This window comes from Homalodisca vitripennis, unplaced genomic scaffold, assembly GCF_021130785.1.
Source record: "Homalodisca vitripennis isolate AUS2020 unplaced genomic scaffold, UT_GWSS_2.1 ScUCBcl_6899;HRSCAF=14331, whole genome shotgun sequence".
Taxonomy (NCBI): domain Eukaryota; kingdom Metazoa; phylum Arthropoda; class Insecta; order Hemiptera; family Cicadellidae; genus Homalodisca; species Homalodisca vitripennis.
Genome location: NW_025783020.1, coordinates 1,952 through 29,889, shown reverse-complemented (window position 1 = coordinate 29,889; position 27,938 = coordinate 1,952). Strand labels below are relative to the sequence as shown.

General features: G+C 35.4%; 1 protein-coding gene across 1 annotated transcript; it reads left to right on the top strand.

The window, feature by feature from the left end:
• Positions 1–140: 140 nt before the first annotated feature.
• LOC124373988 (protein flightless-1-like) lies at positions 141–25,448 on the top strand. Its single transcript, XM_046832294.1, is given in 15 exon segments — positions 141–299; positions 739–849; positions 3,473–3,711; positions 9,519–9,680; positions 11,016–11,236; positions 11,967–12,183; positions 13,233–13,477; positions 14,560–14,654; positions 15,122–15,192; positions 15,938–16,184; positions 20,115–20,300; positions 22,583–22,705; positions 22,707–22,762; positions 22,902–23,040; positions 25,257–25,448. Coding segments are annotated over 15 exon segments (2,367 nt in total). The 5' UTR covers positions 141–236.
• The last annotated feature ends 2,490 nt before the right edge of the window (positions 25,449–27,938 follow it).

The window sequence follows — 27,938 nt, the reverse complement described above, 5'->3', positions numbered from 1 at the left end:
CTAGATTTATTTACTTCAGCTCTACTTTTTAATTTAGGGACGGATCCCAGGTTTGAATGATGATAACATTTGATGTTGATAGTTAGTGAGTAATTTTCCGTAGACTGTGGGTAGTTTCAACAGTTGGCATTGGCAGATCTGCTTTGATCGCTTATTCATTTCTGCTTTGTTTTTAGGTTAGTTATGGAATTTATGTTTTATGTTGAAATAGGTTAGTCAGTATAAGTGTTTTGAAAATGGCAAATACTGGAGTTTTGCCCTTTGTGCGTGGTGTAGATTTCAGCAGAAATGATTTTAGTGTGAGTATACAGAATATTATAACTTAAAATTTCATAACACGAATTGCAAATACCATTTTTCTGATAACAACTTTCCTAGCCCTGGCAAAGATAAAGAATGGATTTTGTAGATTTATACTCCCTATCAGTATACATATAGTGTAGGCCAATTGGTAATTAAAATTAGTGAAAGCACCTATATCAATAAAATCATCACTCTTCAAATACTGTAGCCTACAACAACTAAATATCTTGGGATTAGCCTATTACTACAAAGATCATTGTGTCTCATAGTTGATAGTCCTAAAGCAAATTACAGGGGTTAATTTTTTGTACCAGTGTCATATTTCAGACACTGCGGTGAAATGGAACTGAACTCAATATTCACATTAACAAATTAATTTAAAAAGTACTTCTTTATTGAATTAGGTTATACCTATTTTGGACTTAATTTTGACAGGATGGCAGATTTCCTCAGTCTGTTCGCCTCATGTCAGGGGTCCAGTGGCTCAAGCTGGATCGATCCAACCTGACGCAGGTGCCTGAAGAGCTCGGCAACCTCATGAAACTTGTGAGTACTAAATGTAGTGTTAGCAATTATTACTTCTAGTGATAATTAATTTGGGATAAATTGGTGAAATTTTCTGTTATGACAGGTTTTGTCAGTTAAAACCTAAAACTTTGCCTCAAAAGATTCATGCCTCCCAACTTAGCAGTCAGGCTGTGCTTGAGAATTATTTTTTAAAACTGTTGGTACTTTGGGATTACACCGACCACACCAATATGAAGAACACAAAAATATAAATTTATAGAAACAAACATGATAGAACGAAAAAAACAACTCTTTAATTACAAAATTACAAACTTACAACGATTATCAATTGTTAATGGGGTCAGATTCCATTATATGCCCCCAACGCTTAAACTTTTTTCAATGAACTTAGAATGTTTTAAAACGATGTAGTTGAGTAACAGAACTAACATTCCATCAATCAACAAGCATTTCCAGGTATTGTTGTCGCTGTTATCTTATCTTTCTCGAGAATCCCGATTAAGGCAGGCCTCGCGGCATCACATGATTATTTAAGTTTTTTGCATGGTACATAATTGCCTTTCCATTACAATTCAATTTATATTTCTGATCAGCCTCTCTAAAATTTGATATTTTACTGATAGGTACTATCTCAAGGGATGTTTTTCTTTCGTTGACATCAGCGCGGGGCAGAAGATGCTGCCGAAGCCTGCGCTCGGAGGCACTCACATTTTGGGTGGCGGAGTGTGATCAAGAATAAAAACAAGTTTTGTGTGTTTTTTTCAATAAAGAGTTTAGTTTTCGTTTGTTTTTGTTGAATTTTTGTGTTTGGAGAAATGTAGGGGTAAAACACGGAAGTACAACAAAGCGATGCACCAGCTGAACGGGCGGCGAGACTCTGCAATCAACTTTATCTACTAGACCGTTCGACTTTGATCTCTGTCTGAGGATGGGGAGGGGTTTGCGATAAGACAATTCCTGTTTTATATTGACGAAATATTGTTCTACGCTACGCTAAATCAGTAGAAGCAAATGTCAAATAATGATTCATGTCTGGGTGTGGTCGGTATAATCCCAAAGTACCAAACTGTTATCTGTAAAACAAATATGTTAAAGTGGTCACACTCATTTGTTAAAAAATTAAGCTAGATGAACAGAATGTGTTCAGTTAAATTTAAGAAATGTTGTTTAAAGTCTGTAAATGTAAAAGACCAATTTGTGGTAGCCAAGCAATAATGAAAATATATTTTCTACTCCAAATGGCATATTAGCACAGGAAATAACTCAATTTTCCAACGGGGTTTACAATGAGTGATCATTTAATGAATACGTAATATAAAATGTTTCCAGAGGTAAGTTATAAATATTAGTTTGTCTTGGAGTTCACATAGATGAGAATATCATCAGATGGAGAATTCGCATAAGTGATTATTATCAAGGATTTAAGTGAAAAGAACCACTTGACAGACCATTTAAGTGAAACTTGTATGTGGTATTAGTAAAGACGGTACTTTGGTATTTTTCGGAGACCATTAATTTTGGAACAGTTTTACTTACCGAACTTTAAAATTACAATATAAGAAAGAACAAACTCGATTTGATTTACTGTGAAAATTACATGTCATTATGACGATCGGTTCTTGTTTTCTGTCTCCCAAAAGGAAGCAACGGGAATTTTGGTGTGCAGATGGCCGAGCACTGGATTGATTCTTGTCTGTAACCTTTGCACTTTTTATCAATACCATCAACCTTGTATTGTATCGACCCTCCCCCTTATTCTTCTTGAAAAGATCCTTCCACAGGCCAGTGGCCCACGACGACGTGCAGAATAACCGACCTCAGATCATCCAACATTTCCGATGTCAGATCATGGAAAGTGATCTGAAGTCTGAAGTCAGGAAAGTACTGATCCGAAATGACCCTGGTCATCAGTACGTGCTTCGGTGGCACCTCCTCGTATTTCTGGAAAAGCTCATATTAGTGAGCACTCATAAATGTCGACTTTAAACTTTTTACACTTAATATATATACGTATGTACAGCCTATAAAAATAGTAGATAAGAACAGAGTGGCAGCCTCCTCACCGACATTGCTTCCTTTTGGTAGGCAGAAGACAATTTTTAACAGATTGTCATAATGACATGTAATTTTCACAGTAAGTCAAATAAAGTGTATTATTTTTAATAATGTAGTTTTTGTTGGTCCTCTATAACCAAAATTGTAGAAAAAATAGTGGTCTCCGGATAATACCAAATTACCCGCGAAGACATTAGTTCTCAATGTTGGCTTCAAAAAATTCTATGCCCTCATACGGGATAAATGTTAAAGTTAGGTTATCGTTAGGCACACTGAGGTACAAGTTAAAAAAGAATCCAAATATCCGTAAAGACAGTAGTTCTCAATGTTAGCTACAAAAATTCTATGCTTCTCATATGGGATACATGTTAAAGTTAGGTTATCGTTTGGAACACTGACTGAGCTACAAGTTAAAAAAGAATCCATATATCCGTATAGTGCAGAATCAAAAACCAACAGTTTTGAAATCAGAATAGTTTTTAATGGGTCCATCCATAAAAAATTCAATTAAGGTAAAAGATAATTTGTATAATAAATGAAGTAAGTTTTAAAGATTATTAATATTTTATAAATATTTTTTTGATAGGAACATCTTTCCCTTACACACAATGGGCTGGAGAAGTTGTTCGGAGAGTTGACAGAGCTATGGTCCCTGCGGACCCTCAACATCCGACACAACAAGGTGAGGAGCTCGGGAATCCCTGCCCAGCTATTCCACCTGGAGGACCTCACCACCCTGGACCTCAGCCATAATGTGCTCAAGGAGGTGCCCGAGGGGATGGAGAAAGCCAGGAGTCTGCTCGTACTCAATCTTAGCCATAACAAGTGAGTTGAGTTTCTTGTGACTTTCTTTAAGAAGCTGAAAAATGTTTGAAAATTGACATAAAAAGTCCCATAAGGATCTTACATCATTTTAGATTTGGTCTTAAATGCAATGAAAGTAATATAGGAAACTACCCTGGTTTTCCTCAGACAGCTGATGTTGATCTTAGAAGGGTAAAATTTATTTTTGTTGATGATCCAATGATCAGGGTTCTATACTCTGTTTATAGTTTAATATACTAAGATATACAAATCAAGATAGCCAATGCTGAATAATAACTACAAAAAATACTCAGACCACACCGGCTAGGTGTGCATCATGTACACTTCATGTAAAAAATCTGCTTCTGTAACAACTGAACTTAGACAACTAAATGATCAGTCGCTTCAAACTCTGAAACTGTTGAAGAGGGAGCCGTGGGGCATGGGGTTTATGATATTGACAGTGCTGAGGAAACCTATAATCCAAATGTAGCATGTCCTAGATTATAGCTTTGCTAAATTATAGGGCTTTCCAGAATTTGTCATAATATGTTACTGTGCAAGTTGGAAAATATAGGCATCAAAATGTGATTTAAGAGTTATCTTACAAATCAAACCCAATTTGTTGAAATAAACAAACATTTGAGCAATAATAGCAAAAATATCACATCTAGCCAAATGGTTGTAACTAGAGGTGTGCTACAAGGATCTATTCTGGGACCATTTCTTTTCATAATGTATGAGGTGTGTTCAAAAAGTATCATGAATTTTGTGTATTTTCAAAAATTATTTATTTATTCGTGAATATATCTATTATGTCCCCTTCAAACTAATCCCCCTGGGATATTATACACTTGTGCCAACGTTTTTTCCAATCTTCGAAGCACTTCAAAAAATCATCTTTTTTGTATCTTGTTTCAGCTCCTCCTTCGATGCCGACTCTATCTCGTCAATCGTGGTGTGTAGCGTCGTCCTTTCATGGGCCTCTTCAGTTTCGGGAACAAGGAAAATTCACAGGGGGCCAGATCTGGGGAATACGGTGGCTGCGGTATCATTAGTGTGTAGTTTTTGGCCAAGAAGTCGCGTACAAGCAGCGATGTGTGAGCAGGGGCGTTATCGTGGTGCAAAAGCCAATTTTTGTTTTTCCACAAATTCGGGCATTTCTTGCGGATTGCTTTGCGCAAATTGCGCATAACTTGCAGGTAATATTCCTTATTCACCATTCTACATTGTGGCAAGAACTCATGATGCACCACGCCCCTGCAATCGAAGAAAACTGTAAGCAAAACTTTTACATTCGACCAAACTTGGCGTGGCGTGCTTTTTTCAGTCTTGGTTCGTGTGGCAGAATCAGAATCAGAATCAGAATCAGAATCAGAATCAGAATCAGAATCATTTTATTGTCGTCCAACAATTACAAAATTGTATTGACAAAGTCAAGTGTGATATTAAAAATATCACTAAGTAGGCCTACAGAGCCTAAAATAAATACAATCTATATCTACGTTAAAAGTTTAAAATTGTAAGTCACTAAAATTATCATTAAAAATCTCATCTACAGAATAAAACGTTTTTCTCTTGAGCCACTCTGCAACAACATTCTTAAACCTACCAACAGAAATTGATCTAGCACTTAATGGTAACTTATTGAATAGCCTAGCTCCGGTTATTGCATAGTTCTGTTGAGTTTTACTTAACCTAGCATATTGTACATCAATTGTATTTTTAATTCTAGTGTTGTATTCATGGTTAAAGCTTCTAAGATTGAAAGAGTCAAGATTTTCCTTAACAAAAACTAAACTGTGTAATATATATATACATGGAAGCGTAAGTATACCCAGTTCTTCAAAAAATGGCCTACAGGACTCATTGTCGCTAATTCCTACTATACAGCGTATGGCTTTCTTTTGCCACTTAAACACAGTCTTGGCTCCACTAGAGTTGCCCCACAGTAAAACCCCATACAGAAGGTGTACATTAAAAAAAGCGTAATATGCACTAATGACTAGATTAAGACTTGTATACAATTTTAGTTTTTTTAGTAGAAATATCACTCTTGCTAATCTAATACATAAATGGTTTGTATGGATTCCCAGTTAAGCTTTGAGTCTAAATTGATACCAAGTAGTTTTACAGACTTATTTTCAGCATTACGTAAACTAAAGACAATTTCCTCGGTCTTGTTATTATTAACAGTTAATTTATTAGCAGAGAACCAGAGATAGGACCTTTCCCTCATATAGCCCATAATGACATCATTTAATTTTGAGTCTCTGTCTGATGATAACAGAGTAGTATCATCAGCATACAAAACAACCTTACCAGGGACAAATTTAGGGAGATCATTAATGAAGACAGTAAACAAGAAGGGGCCCAAGACTGAGCCCTGGGGAACCCCGCTTGCTACCCTCCTAAGTCCTGATCTCTGGTCACCTACTTTGACAAGCTGAAGTCTATTGCTCAAATAAGACATAATCAAAGACAAAGCATTGTTCTCCAGACCATAATATTTCAATTTTTGAATGAGTTCATCATGAGGTACAACGTCAAATGCCTTACTTAAGTCCAATAACACAGCAGCTGTTTCTTCCTTATTTTCAAAGTTATTCAATACATAAGAGACAATATTATCTACAGCTTTAACAGTTGACAGATTTTTCCTAAACCCATACTGAGATGAAGAAATCAAATTATTGTACTCAAAATAATATTCCAATTGGTTTTTCACAATAGTCTCTATTAACTTTGATATAACGGGTACTAGGGCAATAGGCCGATAATTGTTTAAATTCATTTTGTCACCCTTCTTATGCAAAGGTACCGTTATTGTTATTTTAAGGCACTGTGGATATATTCCATCAGTAAGCACCCAGTTTATCAGCTGTGTTAAAGGATAGATTATAACATCTAATATTTCCTTTAATACAAAGTTGGAAAGTCCATAGACATCTTCTGATCTGGAATTACTTAACCTATACACAGAACTATATACATCTCTACTATTTACAACTGTCCACTTAAAACTACACAGGCCAGGGGGTTTAATACCTGACGATTTCAACATATCAACAGAACTTGCTACATCTAAAATATCACAGCTATTTTTTAACACATTAACAACATTAATAAAAAAGCTATTAAAATCATCAGCTGTTATTGGGATTTTTTCTTTGGCTTTGTTAGGCACACGACCTGTTTCAGCGTTTATAACTTTCCATGCAGCCTTACATTTATTGTGTGACTCAAAAATAAACTTTTCATTTGCTCTTTTTTTAGCCAAAATAATTTCCTGCCTATACATTTTCTTAAGCCTACCATGAATTGCCATGCACTGAGGATCAGTCCTTCCTTTTTCATGACTTAAGTCTAGCAATAGCCTTATTTCCCTTAGCAGAGGAGTGTACCAGTTCAACTTTAAGCTTTTTGACTTATATCTAGGCCTACTATGGTTGACAAGACTTTTCTTTTTTAGAGGGCATGATTCATTCAAAACAATCAGATAAAACTTGCAGAAAAGTTTGAAAAGCTAACTCAACATTAGTTACTGTTAAAAAGATGCTATCCCAGGTTACAGATCTTAACCTATGCTTAAGTCTATCTAGACAAGGTTTGCTCAACGGCCTATGTGTTTCAAATGTACCGTGACTATTTTGAAAATATTCAGAAGATGAGGTTAGGTGTTGCATATTATAATTTAAAAGTAATGCACAATGGTCAGAAAGATGAGGTTGGATAATTTCACAGGTAAGCATTGAGGGGTGTAGGTTAGTGATAAAATTATCAAGACAGGAGGCAAGGCGGGTGGGCTGGAAATTTAAACAGACAAAATCAAGAGATCGTAGAATATTTACAAAGTTTTGCACTTTAGGGTCGTCACTTTTTGGATCCATGTTTATATCGCCCGCAATTATCATCTTGAAATTTCTGTATTTATTTACAAAGTCAATAAGATTAGCCAGCTTCTCTGTAAAGATGTCGACTGACGAATCAGGTGTACGATATACAGACACAGTCAGTAAGCGCAAAGTAGGAAAAACTATCACAGCGACTTCAAATTGCTTAATTTCACACAGGCAATGGATGTCAACAACTTCAAACGCATGTAAAAAAGTGTTTTTCACAAAGATTGCCACTCCGCCAAATGAAGTAGGCCTACAATAACGAGCAGCTAGTAGAAAACCTGCTGGTTGATAAAGCAATATTTCATCGTCCACACACCAGTGTTCGTTAATGCAAAGTATGTCACAATTGACATCCTCAAGGAAAACATCCAACTCGTTAACTTTATTTTTAATTGACTGAGTGTTTATGTGCACAAAATTTACATCCAATTTCGAACCAGATATAGATTGAGAAGGAATTGGATCACTCACCCTAACTGCAAACTTTGGTAGGCCTAAGTTTGCAGCTTCCATTGAGATGATTGAGCTTTGGTTTCCACGTCATAACCATAAATCCACGATTCGTCACCAGTTATGACCCTTTGGAGCAAATTCGGGTCGTCGCGGACAGATTCCAACATCTCATTAGCAATGTTCATGCGATGCTGTTTTTTATCGAAATTGAGCAATTTTGGTACGAATTTTGCGGCGACCCGTCTCATGCCCAAATTATCGATTAAAATCGAATGGCATGAGCCAATCGATATGCCTAGGTCCTCTGCAATTTCTCTAACGGTGATTCGACAATCGGCCAATACCATTTTCTTCACTTCATCAATTTTTTCGTCTGTTGTTGAATTGCCTGTAAAGGAAACCTCCATAGATTCTTGATACTCCAGGAAAAGACAATTCACATTCTCTTTGACCTAGGCTCACTGGACTCTTGTAGACTCATATAAACATCTTAACAACCTAACTGCTATTGGACTTTTCATCCTAGAGATATTTTGCAAACAATCAAAATCTGAGAAGAGGAGTAGACATCCACAATTAGCAGACAAGAAGAGCCAATAATTATGCCCTTTCTATCCACGGCCTAACTGTATTTGAGAAACAATATCACACATTTGTGCCAAATACTGGAACATCCTCCCTGGTAAAATCTAAGCTCTTCGCTCCCACCAGCAATTGAGGAAGACCATCTACCAATGGATGCTGATCCAGCCATACTAGCTGGAGCAGTTTTTACATGGCTGTTATGAATTTTAAATTTTTGCACGTTAAATTAATTGTATGAATATGAGATATTGTCATCATTGCATTACCTTATGACTAGACAAAAACATTTAGGTTAAGATGACTTATCTTTGTTCTCAATGAATATGTGAATAAAAAATGTATTACTATGATTATGACAGTATTATGATTTACGTTATGATAACAGAAGTCAAGCATTAGTAGACTTTGGAATTGTATGAATGGATTGGATTTATGATGTTGTCCATAATAGGCCTGCTTACTTATTACTTGTAGTTCAGAAGTTGTATTTTATAAGCTATTGGGCTCTTAATTAAATTACAGAAAAAGATTCAGAACTGTATAATTTGCATACTTTAACTATTTTCAAAGTTATTTGGTAATTGACAAACATAATTTATACATTCTAGGTTAATATCAGGACAACATTTGGGATAAGAAAGAATTGTACATTACTTCTCGTTGGCATTTTTATATACTCTGGCATACAAATATTTCTCCAAAATTGCTGATGCAATTTTTGCCATAGTGAATGTGTGTATACATTATTCTAAAAAGTATGTATTCAGGCAATACATTTGATTGATTTAGACATTTTTGAAATGTTCTTTATTGGTTATTATTAGAAATACAATGAATTTGTAGGGAAATATTATACTATCCGTAATATGAAAATGTGAAATTTTGCAGTATCACAGCCATCCCCAACACATTGTTTGTGAACCTGACAGACCTGCTGTTTTTGGACCTGAGTCACAATCAGTTGGAGACACTGCCACCACAGATGCGCAGGCTGGCCAACCTCCAGACCCTCATTCTCAACCATAACCCTCTTGGCCATTTCCAGCTCAGGTGCGACAACCTTTTAATAACAATCTCATTCATCTATACTCGTCACTCTTTGTAATCTAGCTTTGTGGAAGTACGTTGCCAATCTCCAGACTCTCATCTGTTACCACAATTTCCTACCAGTTCAGGTGTAACAACTTTTCAACTTTTGTGTTTTCCATTGATCTATACAAGATATTCCCATTTACATTACTGTGTTCAACAGATATAAAGAAATTTTGAATACTAGACAAGAACGTACCAGAATGTAAGCAATAACAAACATCTAAGTTTCCCAGTTCACACCTAACCAAAACATTGCTCACACAATTAAATTTTGTTAAATACTTAAAGAATTTAATTGTGAAAGCAAAGTTGAAAAGTGCGAGAATCGCAAACATTTTTAATTATGAAACTGTAAACCAAAACTAAAACTGACATTTCTTTACTTTTTCCGCTTATTCCAAATTACTTAGTTCAAATTTGAATACATAAAGACAAATTGAGCATCTTAAAAATAGAAATCTCTAACTCCAGATTTATCATATTGGCTTAATTTTTATTTTTTAATGACTTAAACAGTGGTGTAATATTTGTTAGTCTAGACTAAACTGTTCTGAAACGCTAAGGTGATAATCTACATTAAGCTATGTTGATCATATAGTTTTTATACTTAGAATTAATTATATTGGTCCTTATACATAAAAAAGGATTAATGAATTCATAATTTTTCATGTACATATGTAATCTTTAGTATACCATCATCATTATTATTATTATTATTGTTATATCTGAGACTTGTTTTTATATAGGTATACAGTGGTAACTCAGTAACAGAAGTCTCTTAAAGCAGTTAGTGGACATTTTTTGTATAAAATAAATCACGAGGTCGGGTAGTTGAAGACTTTGATGAGGTTTACATTATTAAAGTTATGGCAGCAACACTTTTTGGTATTTTGGTGTGGATTGTATTTAAGTTATTTTGTTTAAATTTTGCCACATTCGTTATTTAGTTAAAAATTTTGTTTACAGTTGACTTTATGGTTTAAAGATTGTATGTAATTATAGAAATAATGTTTTATTGGAGTATTATTAGAAATTCACAGGTATTGAATAATTTATACAATTAAGGAAATTTTTTGTCACTAGGTTAGCAAGGTTCTTTTTTTTCATGCATATTTTGAAATTATTTTTGTACATAATTTACAATTAGCATAAATGACACCAATATTATTGAGCAGTAAAACGTTTTTGTATCCGAATTTCAATTTTGCATCTCTTGCTTCATGGATACTCTTGTATTCATTAAACTGTATTGTCGTATGTTGTATTAAGAATAATCTTGTTTTTACAAGAAAGACAGTTGCCCAGCCTGGTGGGGTTGGAGACTCTCCACATGCGTGACACGCAGCGCAGTCCTGACAACATGCCAACCAGCCTGGAGATGTTGTCCAATCTACGGGATGTAGACCTCAGTTTCAACGATCTGCCCAAGGTTCCCGACGCTCTCTACACAGTGCCTACGTTGCGCAGACTGAACCTTAGCAGCAACTGTATTACTGAGCTAGCTATGGCATTGGGTATGTTGGGCCGTTGGGCTTTCAATACTCTAACAGTTATCATTACCACCCTGTTATAGAGCTAATAAATAAATGTTGATTATTTTTATTATATTCATACAAAATCAATTTTTTTAGAATTAGACCTTTTGTAGATGATACACTGAAAATAAAATTTATTAACGGTTTTAAGAACCTTTTCTGCAGGCCAAGCTAGCAGTACTTGAGAAAAATTAGCTTTTATTTAACATAAGCTGAGGATGATCCATAGTTCTATGCCCCTTTTATTTTACATAAAATCTTAAAAAGTAGTTATCAATTAGTTTAAAATTGTTAAAAGTCTGCAATACTGATACATTCAATTACCAAGTTTCACTAGTCACTAATATGAAGAAACGTGTGTCTCTTACAAACAAAGGGTACTGCATACTGCATCTCAGAACTCTAAATTCATATTTTATGCTGGTACTTTACTAATGAGCATTTATAATTCTGTAGAGAGACTAGTTTGCCACATTGTGATAAGATTGAAGCTCCTTTCGCACATCTAAAACTAAAGCTCTTCATTTGCACGTAATTAATTTCAATTTTTAAAAGATTAATTTATAATTCGCTGCTACCTTATTCATTTGCGTAATGTGGTTAAAGTCTAAAGAATAACGAAGTGAATAGAATGAAATTTACTTATACCACAAATAAAATATGTGCGGATGCTGAAATATACCTCAACGTGCCAAACTTCTGTTGACAGAGGTCTGGCAGAATCTGGAGACTCTGAACTTGTGCTGCAATCAGCTGACAAGTCTGCCTGCATCTCTGTGTAAGCTGACCTCTCTGCGGCGTCTCTACCTCAACAACAACAAACTGGACTTTGAGGGCATTCCTTCTGGCATCGGAAAACTTGTCAACTTGGAGGTGTTCTCTGCTGCCAACAACCACCTGGAGATGATTCCTGAAGGCCTCTGCAGGTTTGTGATCGGGAATTCGTTCTTGGTTGTTTGTACCCCTATGGGTATTCATCAACAGCTAGATTTGAAATCGTCGAAAGTACAAGTTCGCCTAGTTTCCTGGATCAAGTCTAATTCCGCCCAACATCCCAAGATAGCATTTTGTTTAATTCGCACTTCTCATATTCAAAATCCATACCCTTAACCTTCATAAAACCACTCTATCCATGCTATTATATAAAAATGTGGTCATTAAGCTTTTTTGCCAGCTTTGCTTGCCATTAAGCTTGTTTTTAAACTGTTAAAGCCAGTAATTATAAATATAATGATTTATACACATTTAAACAGGTGATAGTAAATGTAAGTCATCTGAGTAAGTCAGACAGATATTCCTGGAGTTATCATGTTTCTCCCCAGAAAGTCTTGACCTATCAATTAGTTTTGTACATAGTATGCGGGGTATGAAACAGTACAATGATTTCAATGAGAAAATTAAATGTTATTGTAAAGACGGCGTCCTTTATACATTTTCTATAGTCAAAATTATCAACTCGTAATAAATCAAAACAGGTAAAAACTTTTTTTCCTACAAAATGTAGGAATCGGCTGTTATTGTGTTCTTTCTCAGAGGTTCATTTAAAACTTTTATTAAATTAGTTAGCAATTTTGAGTTTTTGTAATTTTTTAATTGAATTTGTCTAATAGAGTCAGGAGGAGAAGAAATAATATTAAGATGCCAGTAAGTTAATGTGGGGTGTGTGTGGCAGATGTGTCTCACTGAAGAAGCTAATTCTCAGCGGTAACCGACTGATCACAGTGCCAGACACGGTGCACCTGCTCAGTGAGCTGCAGACCCTGGAGCTCAAGGACAACCCAGATCTGGTGATGTTAGTGTGTTAATGCTAATCTCTGTGGCAGATGTGGCTCACTGAAGAAGCTGATACTCAGCGGTAACCGACTGATCACCGGTGCCAGACACGGTGCACCTGCTCAGTGAGCTGCAGACCCTGGAGCTCAAGGACAACCCAGATCTGGTGATGTTAGTGTGTTAATGCTAATCTCTGTGGCAGATGTGGCTCACTGAAGAAGCTGATACTTAGCGGTAACCGACTGATCACGCTGCCAGACACGGTGCACCTGCTCAGTGAGCTGCAGACCCTGGAGCTCAAAGACAACCCAGATTTGGTGATGCCACCCAAACCTCTGGAGGCACAGCGTGGTGCCGGCATCGAATTCTACAACATCGACTTTTCACTGCAGAACCAACTAAGACTTGCTGGTGCCGCCGCCGTACCAGCCCCTTTACCCGTCACTGGTATGTGCTTTTCAGTTTTAACTGTCCGTACTAATACTTAGGGAGATCAAGAAAGATAGATTTGTTTATTATTTCTTGTACAATAGCTGTAGTAATCACTTACTACGGTTGTAAATTAAGTTCAACCAAATTATTCAATAGGTAAAATTCATCTAACAACATTACTGTTGCGTTTTCATATTTATCTTAAAGCAGTATGAATTTGTATATGTTTAATATTTACAATATATCCAGTAGAGTCCTATGTATTGGTCTTTAAACACATTCAACAGTGCAATAGACTTCGTCAAGTTACTATTCTAAACTAAAACTAAAACAAACAATTCAGATTCTACCTACTCAATCCAGCCTACCAGTAAATATATAGATCTATATAATTAAAACAACAATAACCGAGCAACCAACAGATCTACAAATACACAATAAATTTACAATAATAACTAAATAATTATTAACATATTTAACATGGATAAAATTTTAAAATTCAATAATATCAAAACTGAATAAATAAATACATTGAGAGACAAAATTTAAAAAATTATGTTGTGGTATCACAATTTAAGAAGTCATCCATGCAATAAAAATATATTAACTTTTAACCAGCACTTTAAAACTGTTTTAAATTTGACTAAAGACACAGATCTAGCATGTAATGGTAACTTATTCAACAATTTAATTTTCATAAAAATATGACTGTATTTTGTTTTGGTTAACTTAACTGGTAAAAGTTGTAACAAATGCTTTGATAATCCAATACTCCATTCCAATACTTTTACTGCACCATTACTATTCCCCCATAGAGTTATACCATAACTTAAGATTGAATGGAAAAATGCGTAATGGGAGGCCAGAAGCACATCCATAGTTATAGAATGTTTCAATTTACTCAAAAGATAGACTACTCTAGATAATTTTTTATACAATTGATCTGTGTGATGTTCCCAACTTAATTTGCTGTCGATATGTATATATATATATATATATACATATAGCATAGGTTCAAATCTGTTGGCATTTCGGTGAAATAGATTGAACGAAGTAATACTTTATCACAACAATCATCAATTGGAATTGCTTTCCAGGTGCCAGTAAAGATCCCATTGCTCGCAAGCTGCGGCTGAGGAGAGGCAAGAGAGATCATGAAGAAGCTGACTCTGACCAGGCCAAGATATTGAAGGTATGCTAATTAACAATGTGTTATGAAACAAACTCATTGCCATTTGTGTTCAAAGTCTACATCTGCATCACCGTTTTCACTTATTCCCAGTCTTCTAGTTTGTAACACAAAAGTTTTTGATAATTTTGTCATGAAAAGTGGTCCGGGCTTAAATAAATACCAACTTAAAAATATGTTTAAATCTTTGAGAAACACTTAAGATTAAATCCAATCATTCTTTATTGAGCAGAATGGTTTAATATTAGGATAAAAATAAAAACTTAAAGAATTAAATTAACCTAATAGTTTTTTTAATGCCTTATTGTCAAATCCAAATAGGTTGGAATGTACTTCGATCCAATACAAAGGCAACCCTTAAGAAGTCACAATTTTGAAGCAACAGAAGTATTGTAATTTCAATTTAGACTATTATAGATTTATTAATATTAAGTGATATTGCTCAAAATGGTTGCCTGTAAATGTTCCAGGGAATGAAAGACATTGCCAAGGAGAAGAATAAACAGAAGACCTTAGAAGAAGTGAAAGCAGAATCGCTCAAGTGAGTTTTTACAGATATTGATGTTATTATTTTGTGATGCTGCTCGCCCTTATCCTTAATCCCTATCTACTTGATGATCTGGCATGCGATCTGAGGTCGGGAAAGTACTAATTGGAAAAGCCCCTAGTCATAAGTTTTAGCGCCACCCCACACGTCCTGCGAAAAATAAAACATTCCTCGAGATAGGACCTAAATTCAAGCTCAGATCACGTAGTGCTCGTCTTTTTGGGAGGCAGAAAACAAAAATCGATCGTGGCAGTGACATGTAGTTTTCAAAGCAAGTCAAATTAAGTCTGTGTTTTCTAATAATGTAGCTTTTTAGGTCCCCGGTAAGAAAAACTCTACCAACAATAGTGGTCTCCAGATAATACCAAGGCACCGATTTAATATTACATTTTATCCTTTTTCACTAAAATGTTTCCAAATATTGGTATGGACTTATTTGATAAAGAACTCATTTACTTTGTGGTACTCAGAAGGCTAATTCATCTTTTTTTGACATTTTAAAGGAATATTCTTACTTGCTATATTTATTTTTTGTCAATAATTTTGCATATCGTTTTAAATTTTACAAAGTTTTAAGATGTATAAAATTCATGGATGGATGAAGTATATGTATAAACGATCATATTGACCATAACAGTACTTTTTAATATCTTATAGTTTCATACATTGACATCTTCCAATATGGCTACAATGATACAACTGCTATTGTAAAAATCAACATGACGTGGTTGGACTTCAGGCCGAAGCGGTGGGACGAGTCATTGGAGAAACCACAGTTGGACTACTCAGAACTATTCGATGAGGATGCGGGACAGATGCCGGGGCTGACCGTGTGGGAGATAGAGAACTTCCTGCCCAACCAGGTGGAGGAGGTGGCACACGGCAAGTTCTACGAGGGCGATTGCTACATCATCCTCAAGACCAGGCTCGATGAATCTAGCAACCTACAGTGGCAGATTTACTTCTGGATAGGCGACAAGGCTACGGTGAGGATGAAAATACCTTTCTGATAGTTAAAACTTTGGCTTATCGATGTCCCACACTGTTTGGGCACTATTTACTCAAAATTCAACTATTCATATCTATATAACTCCACTATTCCATATTTTTACAAAAACTTTAAATTCTGTGGCACAATAATATTAGATAGTGTGGACTACCAAGAAAAATTATTATTCTTTATTGGTTAACCCTTTGTGTAATTACTGATTACACGAAATTGCGCGAGCTGCCGGGATTGCGATGTTCCGCTTTGTATGTCCGACTTTTCACATCTATCATGCCATCAAAGATTTCTGAGGAGACTTTTACTAACTTGTACCTTAGCATGTTAATGAGATAAATGCTGAATATTTTATTATTATTCTCATATTTTGTAAGTACCTATACTAACTTTTGTGCATAATTAGATTAATTTCTGTATAAATACAAAAAAAAAAACTTAAATAACATTGAATTGAGTGTTTTTATTAACACATCTACTGCAGTAACCCCAAATTACTTTTAAAAAAAACAAAATATCAAATTTTTTTTAAATTCACTTTTAGGGCACTCTTATTGAGAAAACCCCACCAATCAAAGGGTTAATATTGAATAATATGTGATATATGAAATCACATTGAATAAAATATGATTCAATCTTTTGTTATAATATCAAACCAAATGACTTACAGAAATCCGAGCGTCTGCATTATGTGAACATGAGCGGTTCAGCAAAAATGTTAATATCATTTCATTATGGTACGTCAGTTGCCTAAACATGAAATCATAAACTGACCTAACAGATAAAAAAAATGTCACCAACAAAGATCCTCAAAGTGAACTCCTCATATTATTTAAACCTCAGAGACACCTGGACTACAAAATCAAGTGTAATATAGGTGAAGAGGTATTCTCATTGCCTCATCAGGTGCACAACTAAATGGAGTATAATGTTTAAGACACAGTCTTTAAGCACGGTGGAGCAACCGGGTTTTCTACACATAAGCTCATAGTTTAGCTCTAGTTCACCTTCCTCTTAGTGCAGCGTCTGGAATCTGACGCTGTCACAGACTTTCGCTCCAGGGATCTGGAGAGATTCCAAATAAAGACCAAAAAATTTCTCTTTTTGGATCTCTTCAGAGGAACATGACTCAAGATTCCAGGAGTCGTCTGTGACAGCATCAGATTCTTGATATTGCACTGAGAGGAAGGTGAACTGGTGCTAATTTGTTATTTGTTATTTGAGAAAAAATCAATGTTAGGAAACGTACTTGTATCTCCAAGAAGTCCATCGGTAGTAAATTCAGGATCATTATCTGTGTCATCTTGGAATAAATCATTACTTTCATTGTCACTTGAAAATCTGAGTAATTTTTCTAGCACTTGATAGTCTTCAATGCTGTCACGATTAATTGTATTTACTCATAAAACAATTAATTGGTCTAAACTAAAGTAATAGCAATAGCAAGCAAAACAATAACAATGCTTACAACGAATTAGCTGAACGATAGGAGAACAACAGCAAACAGCCGATGCGACGGTGAGCTCGTAAACAAACCACTTTTTATCCAATATTCCAGATGACTGTCAACAACATTTCATAGTTTCATAATCCATAGAGTAAGAAACAAAAACATGGAAATAGCGAATTACTATCAATGCTAAAGTCCAAACACTTTAAATGCATTTTTATTACTGTAAAAGTCGGTCCCGTCAAAAGACGTTGTTGGCAGTCTATAAAATTCCATGTGCGAAATCAAATGATGTGGTCGGCAGTGAAAGTGTTAATAGATGCCTCTGGTCAAAGGCTTGGCAAGTATGGAACAAGCTGTGTGAACAAATAGCGTTGCAGCGGTAGGGTTAAATTCTGAATAGACTATGAACACTTTTTATTGCAATATTTAGAAATTAACATACTTGAAATTGGAAAATAGCAAATCAGTGTTTTTTAAACCCTTCGACGCGTTTTTTTTGTGTGTGCACCTATACCCCCTTACTGCGTGAGTTTTTCTGCAGTTTTCTTAAATTTTGCTACTCCGATATGTTTTAAGCTGTGCATGTAAATAAAAACACACATAGATCATTATATTTTTATTTTTAGACAAACATAACCTGAAAATGATAAAACAATACAGTTTTATGACATTTATATGTATTTACAACAAGAAAAATAGTATTTTTACCTCAAAAGTTGATTTTCGTGTGGGTATGCCTTGAAACATTCCCCCACACAGAGACCTGCTTCGCAATCTGGGCACCAGAAAACTGTTTCCCTTCTTTGGCCATGTTTGGAACAAACTACACATCGTTTTTGTGGTTTTGCCTTCTTACCAGAAGGTGGTATTCGGTCAATAAAGTGCCGTTCTACTAGTCGAGCAGGTGATGGCTCAATTGATGGTCTACCATAGCTGGGTCTTTCTAAACCTCCTTGGAATTGTTCAATAATCTCTTTTATAAGGCCTAGCCTAAATGTAAGATGGTCTATTTTTGGATTTTTTGCCTTCCATATAATATAGCAGTTCAATATGGTTACATTTAGCAGTCGTTTGAAAACTTTGACATACCATTTTATGTTACGCTTTCTTTCCATAAGGTAATTTTCCAACATTTGATCCCTTACATCAACACCACCCATATTGCTGTTGTAATCTGTAACTACTGTAGGTTTCAGCATTTCAACATTTGACCTACTTCTACAAGTTTTCATTTCAATATTGTGGTATGTTGATATAAGGCTAACTATGCGCTTATCGCGCCATTTGAAGATGGAAACATCCCCACTGTGAACCACTAGTATTTCTCCTTTTGATAACGTTTTGTTTTTGAAAGTCTTTGGGGACAGATTTCCTTCCTAATCTCAAAGTTCCTACACAATCAGTTTTTTTACTTTTCAGAAATTTAGCAAGTTCAGGATCATTATAAAAATTGTCCATCCAAAGTGTATAACCTTGGTTGAGAAGCTTTTCAACTAAGCATAAAACGATAGCTTCTGTTTTTTTCATCTCTGGAGTAACGAGGGAACAATCCAACACTGTATCACTGCCTGTATATACAATAAAATTCCATGTATAGCCAGTTGATGACTCGCAGAGCTCATAGGTTTTCACCCCAAACTTTGCAGCCTTCAGCGGAATGTACTGTCTAAATGACAGTCTGCCCTTCCATAACAACAACGATTCATCAATTGAAATATTTTGTGAAGGCTGGTAAGCTTCTTGAAATTTGTTTGTCAAGTGTGAGATTACAGGAAAGATTTTTCTGAGTTTTTTTTTGTTCTTGCCTATGATCAACTGAGTTATCGCTAAAATGCAGAAATTTGGAAAGGAGTTCAAATCTGTCACATGACATTATGGTTGAGAAAAACCTTGATTCTAAAAATGGATTTTTAGAGAAATAGGATCTTATTGTAGGTTTTACTACAACACTCATTATCATGTACATAGCTAAGAGTACATATATTTCATCCCTTGAGCATGGACTCCACTTCCATAGTCGAGAAAACCGAGAAAAAAATCATTCCTTTCTTAGCCATTTCTTGTTCAGCATACTTGTTTGTTTCATTCACAATTAGGTCTATTAGTGTTTGGTCAAAAAAGAATAAAAAAGTGTCTAGAATGCTGTTTGTTTCCATTTTAGGGCCACTGTCACATAAAAAACTTTCTCTCATACCATTATAAGTGTTCATAGTTTCCCAAATCATGTCTGAATTCGCCATTTGTCTAGGCCTAGGTCTACTGGCATTTCCATCTCCTCCCCCCAAATTTGCAAAATCCTCAACTTCTTCATTATCTAACCCTACAATATCCTGGAACTGGATATATACATATATATATAAAAAAAAGTTATCTTGGGAAATTGTGTAAGTTAAAAGCAGAATTTTACTGTGCCTACAACTGTTATTAAAAGCAAGCTAACAACGCCTCATGGTTTGGCAGCTGGACAAGCGAGCTTGTTCTGCTATCCACGCAGTAAATTTGCGCAACTTCCTGGGAGCAGAGTGTCGGACAGCACGGGAGGAACAAGGAGATGAATCTGAGGAGTTCCTGGCATTGTTCCCGAACGACATTGTCTACATAGAGGGTGGCCGCACATCTAGCGGCTTCTACACAGTGGAGGATGTGGTAGGTGGAATTCCCTTCCCCTCGCCCACACTATTACTAGGAATATAGTCTAATAGTATTAAAAATGTATAGCAGAATTTCAGCGTACTGCGTTTGTAATCCAGTTTTCTAACTGGTGGAGGATCAACTATAATATGAAGCTGTCCAAAAAGTATCAGTCGTTTTGAAATAAAAAATTAACAAACTGAAAGAAAACACTTGTATTATACAGGGTGTAAATTAAGTCCTGATTCACCTAGATATATTCCTAACGGTTTGAGATGTCAATGTACAATCTTCACCATGCCTATTAAAATATTTTTTTGAACTTTTTAGAGGGTAAACAATTGTAACCCCCTTTTCAAAGGGTGGTATGGGGGATAACTTTTCAAATTGTAACCCCTATCTTGTGACATGTCGTATTAAAGGTCTATTAAATAGAAACACAATGACACTAAGAAAACACCTCTACACCGTTTTTAGCAAAGTTATGGGCAAATACCATACAAAAAAATAATAATCAGTAGGGACCACGCCAATTTCTCACACAATGCATGGGTGATATCATCTAGTAAGACTTTGAGGGGCCCATCTTATCCCTTTATGCAGCATCTAATGTTTCTGGTGTGCATAGTTTTGGTTAATGACATTGCCTGCGCTTGTACATGCTTGAGACGAGCATGTTCTGTCATTTCAGGTGTACGTTGGTGCAAGATAGGGATGTCCATGGTTTATAATTACAAGAGCTGGAGAAAACTACAGAGTTGCTCAACACGGGCTACAGCTTCATGGCCATTTCCCATCTGAGATGGGTGTCAGATTTTACCAGAAAAAATCAAATCTATCACAAATCAATCAAAATTCAAAAGGCATTGAAAGAAACACGTGGTTTAATAGAAAACACATTTTATTCCATGGGCGAGTTCCTGGAACACAGCAGCAACCAACGTTGTTAGAGCTGAAAGACGTGGGGAGTTGAAGGGTGTACGACTCAGTTGATGTGATTTTAAAATATGTGTATATGTATATGTGTGAAATTGATTGAATGCGTTTTTATTATTATTATTATTTGTTTGAAATGTTTTGTTTAATTTTAAAAATTGTATACATGACGAAGCTTATTGGGTGAAAAATAGGATTAGTGACGCATATCATACAATTTTGTATAACTGTTAAATAATAATAATAAAAAATAATTGTATTGTATGGTAAGAGTTGTCTTTTTCTAGGTGGCATTACAATGTAAGGGATTACTTGTCCATAACTTTTGCTAGGGTTGTCGTAGAGGGTTTTTTTCATATCATTGTGTTTCTTTTCACTACCTTTTAAATGACATGTCTAAAGATAGGGATTGCAATTTGAAAATTTAAAGTGACCTCCCTCAACCCACTTTCAAAAAGGGGGTGAAATATTTTTACCATCCAAAAAACTATTTTAATAGGCATGGTGAAGATTGTACATCGATATCTCAATCCGTTTGGAATATATCCAGGCGTATCAGGACTTAATTTATACCCTGTATATTGTAGATTTAAAAGCTATATTCTTAGACTATTTTTCAGTGTAATCCTCATTTAGATTGAGCCACTCATTATAGCATGTCAAACTCTTTCGATTCCAATTTTGGAGAAATTCTCCATGTAAGATATTAAACGTTGGTTAATGCCAGTGTGAAGTTCTGCGTCACTATTGAAGCACTGAAATGCAAGTTAGGTCTTCATCACTGGAAAGAGAGTCACATGCTGCTCTATGGAGGATGGTCGAACATCTCCTATCCAAAATCATCCCAAAGCTATCAGGTATGATTGGCTGTGTGTCGACATGCATTGTTGTGAAAAAGAAAAATTTTAAGGTTATTTTCCCCTATGTTTATATTTCTTACCGAAGTTTCTTCTGCAGTGTTTCACAGTATCATTCTGCATTGATTGCCGAGCCTCGTTCAAGGAAATCAACTAGAACCAATCCTTTATCATCCTAGGAAATATTTTGCTTGTTGATCTTTCTGCGTGATGGAATTTGGAGACATCGTCTTGGATTTTTGGGAGAATGCGGGGGTCCTCATTACAGAGACTCTGCCTCGTAATTAACATATTTTGCTCATATTTATCATATTCAAGGAAATTCAGCGATGAAGCAAGCCTTTTTTGAGGAACATATTTGTGAAGTAAAACAAACTCTAAGAAAAATCTTCCATAATAAAATATTAATTTGTTTTCTTATTTTAGGAAATTTGTTACTTCATTTAATTTAGGAGTTTTTTCCAAATATTTGAGTGAGTAAATGGAACATGTTTGGTATTGCAGGCGTACACTGTGCGTCTGTACCGAGTACACGGTGCCGGCAACTCCAGTATACACCTGGAGCCGGTGCCAGTCTCTGCGGAGTCTCTGGATCCTCGGTTCGTCTTCCTGCTGGACACTGGGCTCAAAGATATTCATGTGGTACGGCAAGCGAGCTAAAAACACCTTCAAGTCCAAAGCAAGGTCGGTCTCTATCTACCACTACAACTACTATTACTATCTTTTTTACGTTACAAATTGGAATAGTCATAATTACTCGGAAAATATACAACTAATCCCAACTACTAGGTACATTTATTTATGTATTTATAAAACTTTTCAGACTGTTAGCGGAGAAGATCAACAAGAACGAACGCAAGAACAAGGCTGAGATAATCATGGAGACGCTCAACGATGAGAGCGCAGACTTCTGGAAGGCTTTGGGCGAAGAAGATGGAATGAGGCCTGAAGAACCGGTTATCGTAAGTGGTCATTGCATACACAATAATCCTCTAATTCTGTTTCACGATCACAGTAGTACTGGCAGAGTTGTGTAGGCAGAAGGACTTGAAAAAATAAAGTGTTACTTTGACGGAATATTTTAAGTATTGTCAAACTTACAGTCTTTTTTTAGATAAATTGTTCCATCTTAATAATTTGTATTTTCATCAAATCGAATAAACTATACATGTTTTAGTTAACGATTATCTACAAACTTGGTTTTAAAATTAATTAAAAAATTATTAATATTATGTACAAAATTTATATAAATATATAAAACAGGACGAATTACAAAATTATCTTAATTTTCTAGTTTTGTATGCTGATTATGAGTATTTTGAACTAGTATTTTCTTAAACAGCAAAATAATTGTAAGAGTAAATAATTAACCGTGTGCTATATGCATTTTTGATGCATTAGAGTACTGCCAAAGTGGTGAGTGAGTTCTGCTAAATTGTAAGTGCGCTATCTGCTGTGTGGTGTAAAGCGCTACTTGCGGACACAAGAGTAGCATCGTCAAGATGTTCATGCCATCCACCCTTGAGTGGTGAAGGATATAGTCGGACATAAACATAGACATTGAAGGACGAGTCTATAATCTATGAGCTGAAACCGGAATCTCTATCGCCAGTGATCAATGGATCTTGTACCTGGAAAGATCCATCGGATGTTAAATCATAATTTTTTAACCAAGGTACACAATCGAATAGTATTCGATTACAGCCTGGGTATTTAAATATTGGAATACCTCAAAATGAATTCAAATACTTTTGAAATGAATACAATTTCTCTGGAAGAGTCGAATTCAAACCTACAGTATTCATTTGTTTGGACTAATAGTATTCAAATAGAGTATTCAAGAGTTGTATTCAATTTATATGAATGTTTTATATATATACAGGGTGAGTCAGAAATATGGTAAAATATTTTAAGACGTGATTGTAAGAGCTAAAAATAAATTAAGTGATCCTGAAATGTTTTGTTCTTACCTTTTAACTCAAATAAGGTGGATTTATAAGGAAAATCACCTGAAAAATCAAACCACAAAAACAAAAATACCGTCTTAAATGTTTGATATCCAATAAAATTGTTAAATGACCAATAAACAAAATTGTTTTTCCTAATACAGATTGTAGAGAATTTAATTCTGAAAAACAACCATAATAAGCAAAGTTAAATAAATGTGTAAAAAGGTTATGAAATTGACTCCTCACGTCATTGGTGACAAAACCTGCAGCAGAAAAGAATGTTTCAAACAGGACTGAAGTAGCAAGTAAACAAATATATAATGTTTTCGCAGTTCATAAATCGTGGGTATGACATGTTAGCAGGAAACACAAAAAGGCAAAGGATTTTCCCACCTTTAGGTAGGGAAATTCCAAATTCCCAAGAAACAATGGATTATGGGTAGGAAGTAATAATAAATATTCGAATACAAGGGTGCTTTTGAATACACTGTATTCGATTCTTTTAACCCATTGCGGATCACTGACGAGCTGGGCTCGTCACGCAGCGGCCGGGGCCTGACGAGCTCAGGTCGCAAAAGCGGTCTGCTTTTAAATTTCCCTCCAAATAGTTCTGTTAATGTCTGATAGATCGGGCGATCGTCTTCACTTGTCTACTAAGAGTGTTTAACAACGGTTTACGTTTAGAGTTTTCAAAACTTTTATAAATACCCTACAGATCGCAGTTGTATGTCGAAGTTGAAAAAATCATTCATATGAGTTTACTCTCTGCTTTTTAGTGCTTCTGATTGGGTGTTTTCCTCAGTTGTTATTAAAATACTTTTGAGGTTAATGACACAACTAAACGACGCAGACGTGCATGTTGGTGGGTTTAGTCTAGATAATGGCCCGGATGTTGCAATCGATTCGCCCGAGCCGCTTTACTTAGACTATGATTCAGGCATCATCCCTGCCACGCCATGACCTTGCTCGCGTGTTATCGTTCCTACATCACGGACACCCCAGCAGGCCCATGTTCCATCTGAACGAATACCTTCGCAGATGAATTTTCTAGTATACAATAGCGAGCGATATGATGTGGCGCACCATTGATGTTCGTTGCGGCCACTGACCGTGAATTAATTCGTGCCCGCTGGTGCTCGCGCGCTAAAACAATACGATCCGCAATGGGTTAAGTATTAGATTCTTCCATCACTACTTCTCTGTTCATCAGCTGTTGTATTCCTGTGCAGGAACACGTGAGTGATGACTTTGCGATCATCCCACCTAGGCTGTACCAAGTGAAGCTGGGGATGGGATACCTGGAGTTGCCCCAGGTGGAGTTGACCCACAACAAGTTGGTGCACACCCTGCTGCAGAGTCGTAATGTCTACATACTGGACTGCTACATGGACTTGTTCGTATGGTATGTCCAGAATCAGTGACGTAATCATTAAAATCAATTTTTAAATACGAATTATAAGTGTAAAAATATTGTTATGTTCATTAATTGTTTAAAGTTTTTGTTGATATTCCACTTTATAATGTATTAAAAATTCATTCTGAATAATATCTTAATATTTTACCCATTTTTTTTTTAAATTTACTGATAAGTTATTTATTTACACAATAGAACATACAGCTTTTCTGTGCACATCATCAAATGTTTTATCCAGTAAAATCACATCAAAAATATTTAAAATAATGTCAAAATTAATAGAAATATCAACAGCTAGTTTAAAATTTGTAAAATGACTAATTTTTGCACTGCTGACCAAACCAATCTACTCAAATACCTCTTGCAGACTGTAAAAGGTCTTTCTGAACAAATATGATCTAACTTAGATTTTAAATTATCGGGAGTGTTAAGTGATTTATAAATATATTAGAAAAAAATAAAAAATCTTAGGTCCATAACAATTTATTAAAGTTTTGTATAAAAGACATTCTAAATCTACAAATCCATGTTTGTAATAAAATCGTGTTTTTACACAACTGACTATGGGACTTTTTTCCCGAAACATGTAGTGACAATTCTACAAAAGCAAATTTTGAAACTAGGTAAAGTACCGTATATTAGTCTAAATCTATCTGAAATAATAGCATTCCTTTGCCTAGTATTACACGAGTGGTCTAAATATACACGAGAATAAATGACGATTTGTGAAAAAAATTACAGTATGATAAATTAGTGGGTCTAAAAGTATGAGGATGCCACTTATTCGGAACAGCTGTCTCACTGCCCAATACCCCAAACTACCCTTAAAGTCCTCTTCTGGAGTTGAAAAATGCGTTAAAAATTACTGGAGGTGGTGAACCCCCAGGATATGATGTCATGTCTCAACTTTGGTTCTACGAAGCCAAAGTAATCCAGCTTAGCATGTCCCAGTTTGCAAATATCCATAGGCACCTTAGAGCGTATATCGTAGAATTAAATTGTTTGCTATGTTTTGTGATAGTGCATCCCACTTTAACCCTAGAGTAGACGGGCTGGGTCTGTGAGACCCAGGCGGTTTTGTTTTGTTCAGAGCTTCAAGGTCAAAGTGGCTTACGGTGGCGAGACTCCGTGTAGCTTTCCAAAACACTCCACATAGTGCTCTGCCGTAATTGTTTTTGTTTCCCACGTCTCAGTCTTTGCGTAGTAAGTGATTGATTACGTTTTGGGTCTGGTAGGCCCAGCCCGTCGGCTATTTTACATCGGAAAAGTGTTTATATACGTTTGTTTTTTTATTGTAATGAAGTTTTAGACCATTAAAATAAATATGGCTAATAGACATATTGACAGAAGCAGTGAAAATTGACAGACTATTGTTACGAGACAGTGAGAGTGAATCTGATAACGCTGATCCAAACTTATACAGTGACCATGATACAGAAAGTGAATTCGATTTGGATGCAGTTTGTGAAGCAGGACAACATGAAGAGGAAAGTGACAGGAAGGGACGGTCACCTCTTACAACCTTACATGTCACTTCGGGCACAACAAGGCAACTTACCCAGGGAAATTTGAGCCTTAGCTGCAAAATTCCTATTCCTTTCCTCGCAAAAGAAAACCCCTGAACCAAGAAAACGAGGCAGGTGCTCTTTGTGCAAAGACAGCAAAACCAAATATTTTTGTAAGCAGTGTAAAGCGTGGCTGTGCTTGTCTCACGCGGAGCTGCTGTACCGGGATTGCGCTGAGTAGATCTAAAAGATAAGGATACAACCGACACCTACAGCTTGTATCTATGATTGTGAAAGTAATTTAGTATTTTTTCCCCCTTCTTAAGTTAGTCTATAGTGATAAAATGATAGATTTTATTGTGTAAATATCTATTTGTAGAGTAAGAACAGTACTTGTCTTCATTTTGCTTTTCTGTATACGGAAATGTACATTTGCAAAAGTAGATTTTTTTACGCCTATATAATAAGAAATCGGTTTTATTTCAGAAAGATTTTACATTTTTATTTTATTATTTAGGTCTTTCTTATTTCAAAAATATGTATAGTTTAATTGTTATATACACATCATGGTAAGATAACGTGTTTTTTAAAACATTTAATATTTTAAGTAAATTTGTAAGATCTAATTAGCTATTTTTTTTATAAAAGCTCTTCATTAAATTATGACATTAAAACTAGCCAATACTAATACAGTCATGCCTGTATTTTAATGTAAAAATAAATTTGTATTAATAAACTGGTTAAAACATATTTTTTTTCATTGTTTTTATTTGGGTCTGTCAGACCCAGCCCGTCCTGATACGTAACTTTTTTTGCCCGTCTACTCTAGGGTTAAATCTTAGTAGATGAGACTCTATTCACTGCTAGGCCATTGATAGATATAAATCTATGGGGAAAGTTTAATGAATTACCGTTTGAAATTTCATTACATGAGTTTCCGACAAGTTGAGTTAGAGTTTGTTGATGAAATCCAGGTTAAAAGTTTACTATAG